The following is a 14,082-nucleotide window of genomic DNA, read 5'->3' as shown; positions in this document are numbered from 1 at the left end:
GCCTAGTGGGTAACACACTCGCCTATGAACCAAAAGACCCCTTTCAAATCCCACTTACTGTGTCCCTGAGCAAGACACTTAACCCTAAGTTGCTCCAGGGGGGGCTGTCCCTGTAACTACTGATTTTAAGTTACTCTGGATGAGGGCATCTGATAAATACATGTGCATTTATTCATGCTTCTAGTGCAGCCTCTTCATTTTTCATGATGTCACACACTGGTGATCCAAAACCCTGGCAGTGCTGGCAGGATAAAGAAATAGAAAAAAAGTTTTTTTTTCCAGCATACATTTATTTATCTCTTATGGTCTGCATGCAGCATCTTGTAAAGTGTGCTGTGTTGCTGAAAGGTAACCATCAGATCTGACATGATATGGTACTCACTTCATCTTGTGATCTAAATACTGGTTCAGATATTGGTTCAGTCCTTAGTAATCTCACAACCAGATTACTGTAACTCCCTTCTAGCTGGTCTACCTCTATGCACCATCCGACCTCCACAACTAATACAAAATGCAGCAGCACGACTGATCTTCAACCTTCTCAAATTCTCCCACACCACCCCACTGCTACGTTCCCTCCACTGGCTCCCGGGAGCTGCACGCATCAGATTCAGAATACTGATGCTGGCCTACAAAGCCAAACATCGAGTAGCACCATCCTACCTCACAGCCCTTATTACACCTCGCACTGCACCTCGTTTACTCCGAGCCTCCAGTACTGCTCGCCTGGTCCCTCCATTGCTAAAGGTAAAAGGAAGACACTCATCTAGACTCTTCTCTTTCTTGGCCCCTCGGTGGTAGAATGAACTTCCTCTTGAGGTCAGAACAGCTCAGTCACTGAGCACCTTCAAACGACAGCTCAGGACCTTCCTCTTTAGAAGGTTACATTAACTTGTAACCTTCTTATTGTATGACTTATGTATATAAACTACAACATAGTGAATAAAAGATTGTATTTCGAACCAGAATTGATCTCTTCATTGATGGTAACATGGAAGCACGGTTTAAGTCGCTCTGGATAAGGGCATCTGCCAAATGCCTTAAATGTAAATTTAAATGTAAATCTACACCACATGATGGCACTGATTAGCAGGTATACAGTATATCCAAACTCACTCAAGGAACAGCACTGCAAATATGTTAATATGGAGCACATATGGAGCAAAAACATCCATATATTATCTGGATTGCTCCAAAAAATATGTAACATAATGAATGCACTGATGCACTAAAATCAATATTGCCAGTATATATGACTCATATTTCAATCAAATCATGTACTACTGTCTTCGCTGGAAGTATAAACTCACTGCTGATTCATGGCAGGGAGGTTAGGCAGTGATCACAAGTTAAAAAAAGACATTACTAATTCCTATAACATTTAACAATACATATTTCTGGTACTTTTTGTAATTATTTATAAAACATGCATTTGCAATTGTATATTATTGCAAATGGGATTGATTCAAATACACAGTACGAGATACTGGTTGTGTTTTTTTTATACAGTACCACAGGTTACATTAAAATATCATGCCAGGATCTAGATTTTTTCTCAATAGTCAAGAAACATATAAAAGTCTACATTGCATCTGTGGGTGTGGTGGTGTAACACCGGAAAACCGTCCCAGTCTGCATATGCAGGAGTGGCTGTTATTTTTTCCAACAGTTGCATATCCACAAGGTTACAAATGGTTCAGTGCATGTTAGATTCCTAGACTGTCGGGGCGGGGTCACAGTTTCTCGACATTCCTGACGTGAGAGACTGGGAGGCCTCAGCTGTCACATCTCAGTGTCTACACCCCCAAATCTCCCTTAGAGGCTCTGGTCTACAGACAAGTGTGCAGAGTGATTAAATATAGCTCCAGTCCCCGTGTTCTCTGATCAAAGCTGAGAGAACGGTGGCAGAGCAAGGCAAGAGCGGTGGAACTAATCAAAACATTTAAGCCATACACACTCGGACACAGACTCCCTTTCCCCTGTCCTGACAGAGATAAGAGCAGAGATCATAGCCTCCTTCTCAGGCTGCTTTCGGTGAAGGAGAGCGAGAGGGTGCATACCTAACTCTTCACTGACTGTAATTTCCTTACTGACCTCAGTTAGCCGAGGAGGAGGTGAACGGGAGAATTGGACAAGCTGCTCTCCAGTTATGGAAAGGCTGCAGGGCTGAATACCAGAAGACTTCACGAGTTCTGCTTTTCAAGCAACTGCTTTCATGCCAAAGGATTATTTTCACCTGGTGTTCAGACTGGTGTGTGAGAGGTGAGTAAGTTTAGTTTTTTTTTTTTTGCACTCTTTATTTTTTTCCCTGTAACCAGTTTCTTGGAGTTTGTGTATGGCTGTGTCAGAAGTCATGCATTTTGTATAACAGCAGCTTGTTATTCATTGTGAAATGAGCATGTACATACTCATTCATTGTGCTAGTTAGGCCTGCATGCCTTGTACCCTAAATTAACATCATCATTTTTTAGTTACAAAACTATACTTAACCAAATACTTTCCCGCTCTAATGCCTGAATCTTCACACACAGTCGTACTCACAGGCAAATTGTGATCTTCGGTGGTATTTGGAGATAAAGAACAGCTGAAGCCCACATTCTTTAGTCCTCATTTGGCAATGATATCTCCCCATAGCTGTGACTGGTTATCATACTTGTTCTTACTATTGAATTATTTTGTAGATGAGCCTCAGTAATTAATCACTTGCACACTGTATGTGTTAACCAGTTCTTAAACCGACTATCGTGTGATTACCTGCATCTTGGGTGTTTTGTGAGCATCTTATAATATATATTGTTGCTCTATTCAGGCAGAGGTTGCATTTTGGACCCTAGCCTGAGCTCAGAGTTGTAATCATTGAATGTTTTCTTTTACTGAATCGAGCCCTTGCAGGCATCCTGCATTTTGCATTATAACGAAGCATAAGGGCAGATAAGAAATGAGTAACCCATTAACTTTTTCTGAAGGGCCATTGGAAGACAGCCAATAGTGAATATTCTAAAGCACTCCAAACATAAATCAAATAGATCTTTTATGTTTGGGCCACACTAATGTTGTTTTTTTTTTTTTGTGATCATGATCTGAATAAAACAAAAAAAATTCCAGCTACACATTCCAGTTCAACCCACCGTGTCCATATTAGCTTGTTGTAATGGAACTGAATATGAATGAGCATGCGGTTGTCTCTCATATCTGAGAAATAGGCTTCATGCTTTATGATCTACAGTCAGTTTCAGTCAGTCACAGAGCGATACTGTACGTGAGGGGAGGCGCTGAAGGGAGGGGGTAATATTAGGGGCACGTTTGACACTTTAGACAGCCCCCCGTGTGGAGTCAGTAGAGATATCGGTATCTATGACTCGCTGTAAAGGAGGCCGGGTGCCGGGTGTTCTCACTTGAGCACTTCACTTGAACATGCATTAAATGGAGTACTCTTCTGTAATGTAATTTATTTGCTACACCATAAATTTCATTCTTTGATGACTTGAGTTATTGCACCCATGATCTGCTTGCAGTACTTTCTTACCAAGCACATGGCATATTGTCTATACAAAGGCAGAACTTCCTGAGAACAATCTTAGCTTGTTTATCTGACTGGATGATCAGCAAATTGTCTTAGGCCCTTATCCAGACACACTTTGTCCTCTTTGAAAATTATGAGTATGTTAACAGAGACATTCAGCCCTAATATGTCAGTTCTGTGTCTTCAGGTGCATTGAATGGAGACGCTTAATAAATTTGCTCAATAAATTACAATTGTAAATGTTTCTGTGAATCCCCCTTGTAATTAATTTTGCAATTTGCATGTACAATGCATGAACTTTGTGCACTGAAATAAAATATGTTATTAATCAATTAAACTTTCATGCAAAGGAGCGATCTTCACAAATCATTGATTCTGGAGACAATTAAAACCGACACCTATAATGACTCTGGTGACTTAGGATGTACACGGTTACAGCTTTCACTACTGACATTAGGGTTTTCTATTAATATCATTTATTGAACCTGACCTGTGCCCTTAACCCCACCCCCAAGTGAGCCTTTTAAGGTGACTTCCAATGATGTCATGTAACTAGATGCAATGCGCTTGGATGGTGTAGTTTTTCAGATGACATATCCTGTTCTCTGCCCTCAAACAGATGAGCCAATGAAAGTTCAGCACAGTAATGTGCAACGGGTTTGTAGCATCACTTTCATCTTTTGCTGTAAATGGGCCTAAGAACAGTGAGGATTATTTTAAATATGAATTTGAACTAAAATAGTCATGTTTGCAAATATGTCATGCATATCACCCATAGAACCACTGCACATGACCTTGTTCTTTGGTAATGATAAATGTCACAAAAGCTATTTGTAATTGTAGTAAAGGGCATAACTGGTTTGTGTACAGGGGTATACGTCTCCTGTTTGTGATGCAATGAACAGATGTAAGAGATCTTTACATTCATGAAAGTAACATGAAATGCTTGCCTCAAAGTTCGGGACTATATTTATGAGACATGAAGCAGATACTACGAGCATGAAACCCAATATAGAAAATCATTTTCTGCCAGATGCCTGAGCTGGACGTGATGCCTTAAGAAATACTGCAGTGGGATATAAATAGAGGGATATCACTATATACAGTAAGATGAACTGGATTGTCTCCAAGCTGCCAATAAAGAAATGAGCTGGAATGAATGTTGTTGCTGTGGACTTGGGCAGGTAGTCGCTAGTGAATGAATGCCAGACATTGCAAATAAATTTTGCCGCAATATTTCATTAGCCTGAAAGATGTAACAGCCAAATAACAGAGAACAGTGAGAGATCTGTCTGCGGAAACTCGCTTAAAATCGTTCGAGCAGATGCGAGTGTACCTTAAATTACACACACAGTGATAAATTCTGTCCATAGCAATACATTTTTGAATGTGTGCAACAGACTGCATGGTATATAGAATCTCAGACCTTCTCCATGAATACAGAGCAGCAAGGCTTATAGAAGCTTATGTTTCTTAAAAATGCAAGAATAAACTTTTTGCTCTGAACTGGTCATTCACTGGTCCATGTAAATGAAAGTGATATATGTTAGCAACAGGTAGCAACTCAAAACTTGAGTGTATTTTCCTTCATCAAAATGCAGATGCACCTCTAAATCCATGTTTTCTAACACAGGAGCTGAAATCTGCATTTCCCGGGTGGCATCTGTCACTTTGACAACTGCAAGCACAGCAGTCCTGGTGATCCAAGTGAGTGATTTCAGAGTCCAAATTGGGAGCGCACAGCCAGGCTGTCTGCGATCCCACAGACGCAAAAGCAGATCCAACCCTGGCCCTCTTCCAGTCCTAGGTAAACAAAAAAATAGCCTATATCTTAATAGTACAAAAAAATCCACAATTATCAGATAAAGTATGACGTAATCTGAGATTGTCCTGTTTTTAACTCTTGTTCAACTGTAATGCTGTAAGGGTTCAGTGTAGGTGCCCACTGTACATACATTCGTTGGTGGACAGGCCTCAGCATGGGCACATTGACCACTATGCACTATGTGTTTTGACACTTTTCTATCATGACTGCAAATCTTGTGTGGATGGGACTATCTAGACTAACCTTCACTCCTGGTCAACTCATTTTATCGAGCCTGGGATGTCCATGATTTGTTGCCTGTCGACCAGTGTCATTTCCCTGGATCACTTTTGGTAGGTACTAATAACTGCCTACAGGGAACACCCAATTTGTTCAGATTTATTGTCAAAGAGCTATGCTATGAATATGGTATAAACCATTGAACATGGTATGATGCATATTCTGTGGATTGTTGTGCTTCTCCGTAGTCTCAGCCAAAATGCTGAACAGAAGCCTTTGAGTGCGATGCGGTACTTTTGCTTTAAATACCATTTTCTTTCTCACTGTACTTTCACACGCCAATACGCCTTTAAACACAGGCTTCCATGGCCAGTTTAGAGCCCAACCCTATTCATTTAACCTTGACGGTTTGTTTAGATATTATACTTTTTTCTCAAAAATGACATATTTTCGATGTTTTGATTGTCTAACCTTCAAAGAGGCCACAAAGAGATTGCTAACTGCATGCATTGTAAATTAAAACACACACACACACACACACACACACACACACACGCACACATACACAAATAGCCAAATAGCAGCCATAGCTTGGCAGCTTCTGCCTATCATAGATGTTTTGGTGCCATTTAAAACAGGAAATAGGCATAATATTTCAAGGAGTCAGAAGGTTCATGTGGTGTGTTTGCTTAGTCTGAAGTGTTTTTTTTTTTCAGGCTGGCTATAGCTGACCTGCTTATGAAAACAAGAGTATGGAGTCCACAGCGAGGATAATGAATATTACAGGATATAGGATAAAATAATATGCACTTCCTGCTCAGTGTGCTCATCTGTGACACTCCTGTAGCTGTACTCCTGCTCAACCTTTGCTGATTGCTTTTGCATGTTTTCTCTTACATGATTTAATGCAGGTAGAGGATGAGGACAAAAAGTAACAGAGTGGAGACCCCAAGTGACGGGGACCTCGTCATGACCCACCAAATGAATGACATTGCTCATGAGCAGGAGGAAAAACAACATGGCCTTGATAAAAGTCAGAAGGTCAAAAGTAAACCCAAGGTAGATGAAGAGAAAGTGAACTCAGGGATGGAACAAAAGGAGGACTCATCTTCTGCACATTGCCATGAAAAACTTCAGTTGAAGGACCTGTCCAAAGATGATCTTCTGAAGCTTCTGGGAATCATGGAGGGAGAACTCCAGGTTACTCAAGCTTTGTTTCTTGAATATCTATGAAAACTGTTCATGTCTTTGGAAGTGAATGGCAACTGCCATCATCACATTCTGCATGTTCCGCCTGCTGACATTCAAAGTGGGCTTTTGAAATCCCACACGCTGTCAATGTGATGACGTTGTGATGCATTTTCTACTTATTGCACTACCTGGTTTGCTTGGAAACTCTCTGTCTTGATGGCCCTGACGTTTATCAGCTTCTTAGAGATCTCAATCTCTGTTTTTTCTGCCATTGCCTTAGTTGCTTTAGTGACATTTACAAATAGGATGTGAATTTTTATAGTGCGTATCTGGACTATACAAAAGCCGTATACAAAAGAGTACAAGGAATGCTAACCCGAAAGGTGTGGCCATATTTTTTCTTTTCAGACCTCAGTATTTTGGGGGAAAATGTATTTAACCATAGCATGCATCAGCATTCATGCATAGTGGCTATCACACTCGCCATTTTGTCCCTGAGCAAGACACTTAACCCTAAATTGTACCAACGGGACTGTACCTGTAACTACTGATTATAAGTCGCTCTGGATGAGGGCGTCTGATAAATGCTGTAAATGTAAATGAAATGCATTTGCCCATACACTTGCCTCATGGTCATCGTGTGCAGTAGTACGTGTATGTTTTATGCACACATATTTTGGCAAAATTAGAACATTATATAAACAGATTGCTGCTGTTATGAGATAAAATTGTGCATTGCATTAAATTATAATTTTGGGAGGTGGTGTATGGCGCCACCTAGTGTTTAATCCTCCAGGTTTCCATTGAGTTTTTAATCTGCCTACACACTAGAGAAGTGCAAATGATTCTCTCTCTGAGCTTGTGTTTGTGAAAAGACATTTTTCTTTACTGAATTATAGGCGCAAGAGGATGCCATTCTCATATTGAAGGCTCAACAAGGCCGACCTGAGACTCTGCAGTGGCGTTATGGATCAGCAGGACCACAGAATGCTCTTCAGGCCCTTCAAAGAGATGGGCTCCTTGTGGCACAACAGATCAAAGATGAAGATGTCTACAAAATGTCCATGGTGCAGGTAGGGTACTTCGGCTGAAGAATATCCAAATCTGCAATTAGAATAAAATATCTCCAGTGAATCTCAAATAATTATTCCAGATAATATTACAAGATGCATAAGATAAGGCTTCTTGGCACCCTAGCCACATAATTAACGTTTTTAAAGCAATGGAAATCTGTTTCTGTGGATCTGTACCATATTCTGTCATATCATAGATGTATATATACAGTGGGGGAAATAATTATTTGATCTCCTGCTGATTTTGTAAGTTTGCCCATTAGCAAAAAAAATGATCCGTCTATAATTTTAATAGTATGTTTATTTCAATACTTTCTAACTATTTATTTTGCTTATACCATATTTTAGATTTATTAGTAAAACAAATTAAAAAGTTTTATTCCAAATCATAAAAAAAACAAAGATGAACTGTTATGGGTGTGTGTGTGTGTGTGTGTGTGTGTGTGTGTGTGTGTGTGTGTGTGTGAATTTAGCTGGACCAGTTACAGCATAAACACAAGGAGTCCTATCGCCGCATGCTTGAACAACTGCTTCTAGTTGAGCGATGCCATCGACAGACCATTCAGGAACTGGAGACTGAGAAGTGCAAACATGCTGACTACATGAACAAGAGCGATGATTTCACCAACCTGCTGGAGCAGGAGAGAGAGAGGTGAGGGGTGCAAAAGATGACAACCTCCTAATCATGTATCTAAATCCACTTCCACCATCATTTATTACTCACAATAGTTTTGCCAGAGACGTGCAGTCCCACATGCGGTCTGTCATGTAGGCATAGTGTTGTTGTACATGATGTAATCTCACCGTTCATCATGGCACAATGGACTCCCACGACGTTCAAGACAAGGGTCACTGCACAGGGGTCATCTCCATGGTCACTGACACAACTCTCCAAGACAAAAAGCGTGTCAGTTCAGAGAAACTGGTAGTGAGGAAACTTCAAAGAGATCTGGTTTCATGTAGTCCACGCAGAGAGATAGAGATAGGGGACAAAAAGACACCATCGTTAAACTGGCAGCAGTGATGGTCTAGTGGGTAAGGAAACGAACCCGTAATCGCAAGGTTGCCAGTTCTAATCCCACTACTCAGGTGCCCCACACACTGCTCCCTGAGCACCTTTCATGGCTGCCCACTGCTCACTAACAGCACCGTGTCCTGTTCTGCAGTGTTTTACAGTCACTTAACTTCCTTAACATTCTTAACATCCTTCAGATGTTTCTCAACCGTTCACGCTGATCCTGCATGTCAAGAGCGAATGTCAGTATTAAGTGACCTATTTCTATTGCCCTGTCCATCATGCCTTTGTTTGAATGAGAAGCACCATGCAAAAAATAGGCATGTCTACTTGCACTGGCCACAATAATGACCTGACAAAAGTTAGGAACTCAAAGATAAGCAGTGAATTCTCTTTGGAAGATTTTAAATGTAATAACCATTTGTGTGTCTGTGTGAGTTATTTTATTTTTTCTTTTTTTTGTAAATGCAGACGTATATAAGGACATATATAACGTATGTAACAACTTACGTACACATGAGCGAAGGCAAAATATATATTATTTTTGTTATTTATTATTCAAGTCATATGGTTACATTATTGTGTCACACTCGCCCCAGAACACATTATGGAAGGGCTGATGGAAAATGAGGCTGAGAAAAACCTCCCCCACTGGTTTAATCCCACCCACTCAAAGACCAAAGCTTCACAAATCTGTGCCATATATGGGCACCATGACATCACCAGCTCATCTGGGTCCAGTACTACTTTGCAGAATATTCACCTTTCACTAGTGATATCATGGCTGGAGTATGGCGCTGGACTTCATGTATACTAGAGGTCATCAACATTGCAGAATAGGATATATGGCTGTATGGACCAACCTGTGACACACCTACTTTGTAGTGTAAGTTTTGAATGATGGATAATGTATGAGCAAGCTTTTGATGCCCTGTGTCTCTAACTTCTTTACATCAGCTGTGTTTATATGTGTATATATTTATTATTTATTTATGGTTATTTGTTGCATTGCCCTTGTAATGTGGCGCAAATGGTGTCGTCCTTCGTTCCCCATGTAGGCAATGAAACGTCCAGTGTTTGGAATTCACTGGGTACTTGCAGCCCTTTCAGAAGTAATGCTATGCTCAGACAGTGTGGGAAGAATGGGAGGAGAGAAAGATGGCCAGCTAAGGGGCTTAGTTAAAAATTCACTTGCATTTTGGATTTTTGGTCACAGTTCCAGCCACAACAGCAGGAGCACTTTTGTTTGGCCGAGCTGTCTGTTTGTGCTAATGCAGCTCCCTGGCTCGTTCAAGTGTGAGAAGCATGTTAAATGCAGACAGAGGAAATCAAATTTAAGTTCAGCCAGTTCTGTGACCCTCCTGTGCACCCCTATTTTATTCTCGTTCATTTTCTCTTTTTTTTCTGAAGCTTTCTGGGCAATACATTTACTTTACATTCAAATAATTTCTTGTAATGATAAAGATTTTTTGAAAAGACTTCTTTATAGTACAAATACAGAAATTTAATTTATTCAAAATTCCATGAGGTTTTATAGCTCCGACAGTGACCTAAAATCAGCGAAGTATCTTAATACCATAGAATAATTCCTGGGTTAAATGCTGAAACAACATGGAATTAGGTCACAGGCATTGAGTGTAAATGTACAGATCATACATTTCATTCACAGTATGTCAAAAACACCATGTGGAATGAGCATTACCTTCAGCAAATAATATTTTACTGTTGTCTTCGTCAGGTTAAAGAAATTGCTAGTACAAGAGAGAGCCTATCAAGTGAAGAAAGAGAAAGAGCACAGGAAACGCTTGGAGAAAGTTAGAGGAGAGCTGGTGAAGCTGAAATCATTTGCACTGATGCTGGTGGATGAACGGCAACTTCACCTTGAGAAAATTGACAAGCAGAATCAAAAGATCCAGGAGTTAATCCAGAAGCTACAAGAGAAAGAGCAAAAGCTAAGTGAGAACTCCAGCCAAGCAACTGAGAGCAGTCAGAAGATTGTAACACTGGAGGCTGATATAAAAAGCAATTTGGTCAAGTTTGCAAGGGAACATGAGGAGATGACAGCTAAGCTGACAACCCAAGAGACCCAGAATGGCCAACTATGTCAGAAGGTGGAAGGATTAATATCTAAAATTGAGGAGCTGGAGGAAAGTAATGGGGTCTTGCAGAAATCAGCCGATGAACTGCAGGAGCTAAGGAATAAAATCAGAAATGGGGAGTTTGGAAACACAAGCCTTATGTCAGAGCTGGAGAACCTCAGGAAGAAAGTGTTAAAAATGGAGGGCAAAGATGAGGAAATCAGCAAGACAGAAGTCCAGTGCAGAGAGCTGAGGACGAAACTGCAAGATGAAGAAAGTCATGGCAAAGAGCTCAAGATGGATGTGGACAAGCTCCAGAAAAGGATTTCAGAGTTGGAAAAACTGGAGCGATCCTTCAGCGCCAGTCGTTCCGAATGTGCCCTGCTGCATTCTGCATTGGACGAAGAGAGAAGTCTGATGAAAGAGCTGACAGATGAACTTGTAGCGGTGAAGATTCGCATGAAGGAACTGGAGTCTACTGAGTTGAGACTGGAAAAGGCTGAGCTCACCCTCAAGGATGATCTGATGAAGCTCAAGTCTGTGACTGTTATCATGATTAACGAACGGAAGAGCATGGCAGAGAAAATCCGGTCAGAAGAAAAGAAGAAAGACGACTTGAACAAACTGTTCAAGGCTGAGCAAGAGAAAGTTATGGAGGTCACAGAGAAACTCATTGAAGAGAGCAAAATGCTTCTGAAACTAAAATCTGAACTGGAAACCACAGTCACCACACTGACCAAAGAGAAGGAGGAACTGAAGACTAAGCTTGCTGGGGAAGAGGCGAGGAATAAGGAGCTATGTTCAGAGGTGAGTCTCATGAAACAGAGTCTCATGTATCAATTAGAAGAACCTGAAAAGAATGGGCTAGGGAGGACAGTACATGGCAACAAAGTTTGTGAAATTACTTTGGAGAGCAAAAACTTCGAGGACAGTGGGAAGCAGATTGACAGAGTAAATTTGGCAGTGAACGCTTGTGACATTTTGGACATGAACGGAATGAAGTTTGCTAAAGAAAGAGAAACGCATGAAGTGTTGAACAAAGAGAACTCAGAATGTCAGAGTTGTAAAATGGAGGCGGCCAAAACTAGGGAGTTGGAAGTGGATGTCGTTACTCTCAAGGAAAAGATCCTGGAGCTTATGAACAAAGAGGACCAACTGTCACGGCTTCAGGTGGACTATTCAGTTCTCCGGCAAAGGTTCGCTGAGGAACAATACGAAAAGAACAGTATGAGCAACGACGTTTTTAACCTTATCAAGGAACTGGAAATCACCAAGCGCTACAGTCGCTGTCCCCGTCCTACCGCAAATGGGAGATGCATGGTAGATGTGTCTATGGCATCATCTTCTGTGCAAACCGATGCGGTGAGCACTAATGCTGCCGAGGAAGACACGCCCGCCGTCTTTATCAAGAAATCTGTCCAAGAGGAGAACCGTATCATGAGCAACCTTCGACAAAAGTGCCTCAGGAAACCGTCTGTGAGATCAACAGCTGTTGTTGGTTCCCCTGCCTCTGCAAGTGACCTTAACTCAAGAAGATCGTGGATTCCTTGGATTAAGAAAAAGGACGGAGGTGCTCACAATGAGTCTGAGACCACACGATCCACAAAGCAACAGCAAATGCCAGATCACGTAGACAGCAAAGCTTCCTTGGAAATCAAGCGTCCCTGTGTTGAAGATTTGAATACGGATACTACAGATACTGCTACTTCTTCTCTAAATCCACGGACAACAATCATTCCTACCGTAAATGCTGCCCCTCCAAATAACAGGAGTAGCAACAGGCCACAAAGTCCAGTCCGAGCCAAGTCTCCTCTGACTTTCACTACCATATCAAGGGCAAAATCTCCAGAGATCAAACATCCCTCCACCGAGAGGCCTATGTCTCCAGTTTCTATTGTTTCAGCCAGCACCTCGTCGGACGTTTCGAGCTCCCCAGAGCCTCAAGAAATGATAACAGGAAGGGCCGTCTTTAAGGTGACTCCAGAAAAGCAAATGGTGCCTGCGCCTATTAAAAAACACAACTCTAATGCCACTGAAAACACCACAAAGGAAAAAATTCATTTACACTCGGGTACCCAGTTCAAGATTTCCTCTGAAAACAATCCAGTGGCCACTGTTAGGCCTGTTGTTGCAGCATCTGAGAGCAAGGAGCTCTCCTCTAATACCGTAGTGCACTGCCAGCATAACTCTTTTACTAGGATTTCTACCACCAAGTTGACAAGCAGCATGAAATTAACATCAGTCTGCACTGCTCCAGCCAGACCAACGTTTTCTGTGGTGAGTCTAGATTATTTCACGTATACATGCCCACAACATATGAGGCGTTATAATTATTTACTTATTTATTTACATTTTTATGCTTCATCTTCTTTCTCTTCTTATCTCGGCTCCATGTCTTCCAATGCATTAGCTTCCAGTAGCAGATACCCAGTCGTCCCGGTCAGGAGTGACCCGAATCCCCATGTCTCGTGGTATGAAAACTGGGAAAGGAGTTCTGGGAAGCCTGGGCATATCTACTGGGATGAAGTCAGCATCTCATGCTGAGGGCAAGTCCTCAAGATCAGAGCTGAAGAAGTCGTCAAACAGTAGTGCCTCAAGTCAAAATGGATTAAAGAACTGAATAAAGGTGATGAATCTGGATTTGCTTGGTGAGGCGATATCTGATTAGAGAAGTTTAATTAACGGCAGTGAATGTCAACTGTTACTGTAAATAGTTATGTAATCTTTTTTATCATTGTGTGACATTATATGCCGAGACTACTGTGTCTTCGGACTGATCCAGGCATTTTAATAACCATATGAAAAAAGAAATTATGTTTACTGGTGGGATATTCTGGTGTTTGTAAATAAATAAATAATGCCTCTTTATATAAAAACATAAAACACCAGAATATCCCAACATACACATACACATGTGTGTGTGTTTGTATTATTGTTCTTTCTATTTTTTATGGTGTAATTTTGTATGTTTATTTTAATTATTGAGGCTATGTCTCCTGCAAAGTAGGACACATTATTTGTTATGTTTCTTAAAATAATTATTATTTAATTAAACAGTTTTCCTGATTAAACAAATACATTTACAGCAATGAGAGTGCTATATTACGTATATATTAAAAAGGGAGAAAATATATTTAGTTTATGTTAACTGGACAGAA

The 14,082-nt window shown here is 40.9% G+C and overlaps 1 protein-coding gene across 1 annotated transcript; it reads left to right on the top strand.

The window, feature by feature from the left end:
• The first annotated feature begins 2,115 nt into the window (after window positions 1-2,115).
• Window positions 2,116-13,746, top strand: LOC114802067 (filamin-A-interacting protein 1-like). The gene is made up of 7 exons (XM_029000704.1): window positions 2,116-2,262; window positions 5,157-5,330; window positions 6,479-6,767; window positions 7,658-7,831; window positions 8,305-8,483; window positions 10,585-13,201; window positions 13,335-13,746. The coding sequence occupies exons 3-7, from the start codon at window positions 6,486-6,488 to the stop codon at window positions 13,542-13,544; spliced, it is 3,462 nt and encodes a 1,153-aa protein (XP_028856537.1). The 5' UTR covers window positions 2,116-2,262; window positions 5,157-5,330; window positions 6,479-6,485; the 3' UTR covers window positions 13,545-13,746.
• Window positions 13,747-14,082: the final 336 nt, after the last annotated feature.

This window comes from Denticeps clupeoides, chromosome 1 (assembly GCF_900700375.1).
Source record: "Denticeps clupeoides chromosome 1, fDenClu1.1, whole genome shotgun sequence".
Classification (NCBI taxonomy): Eukaryota; Metazoa; Chordata; class Actinopteri; order Clupeiformes; family Denticipitidae; genus Denticeps; species Denticeps clupeoides.
The sequence above is the reverse complement of the archived record's forward strand: the minus strand, read 5'-3'. Positions and strand labels throughout refer to the sequence as shown.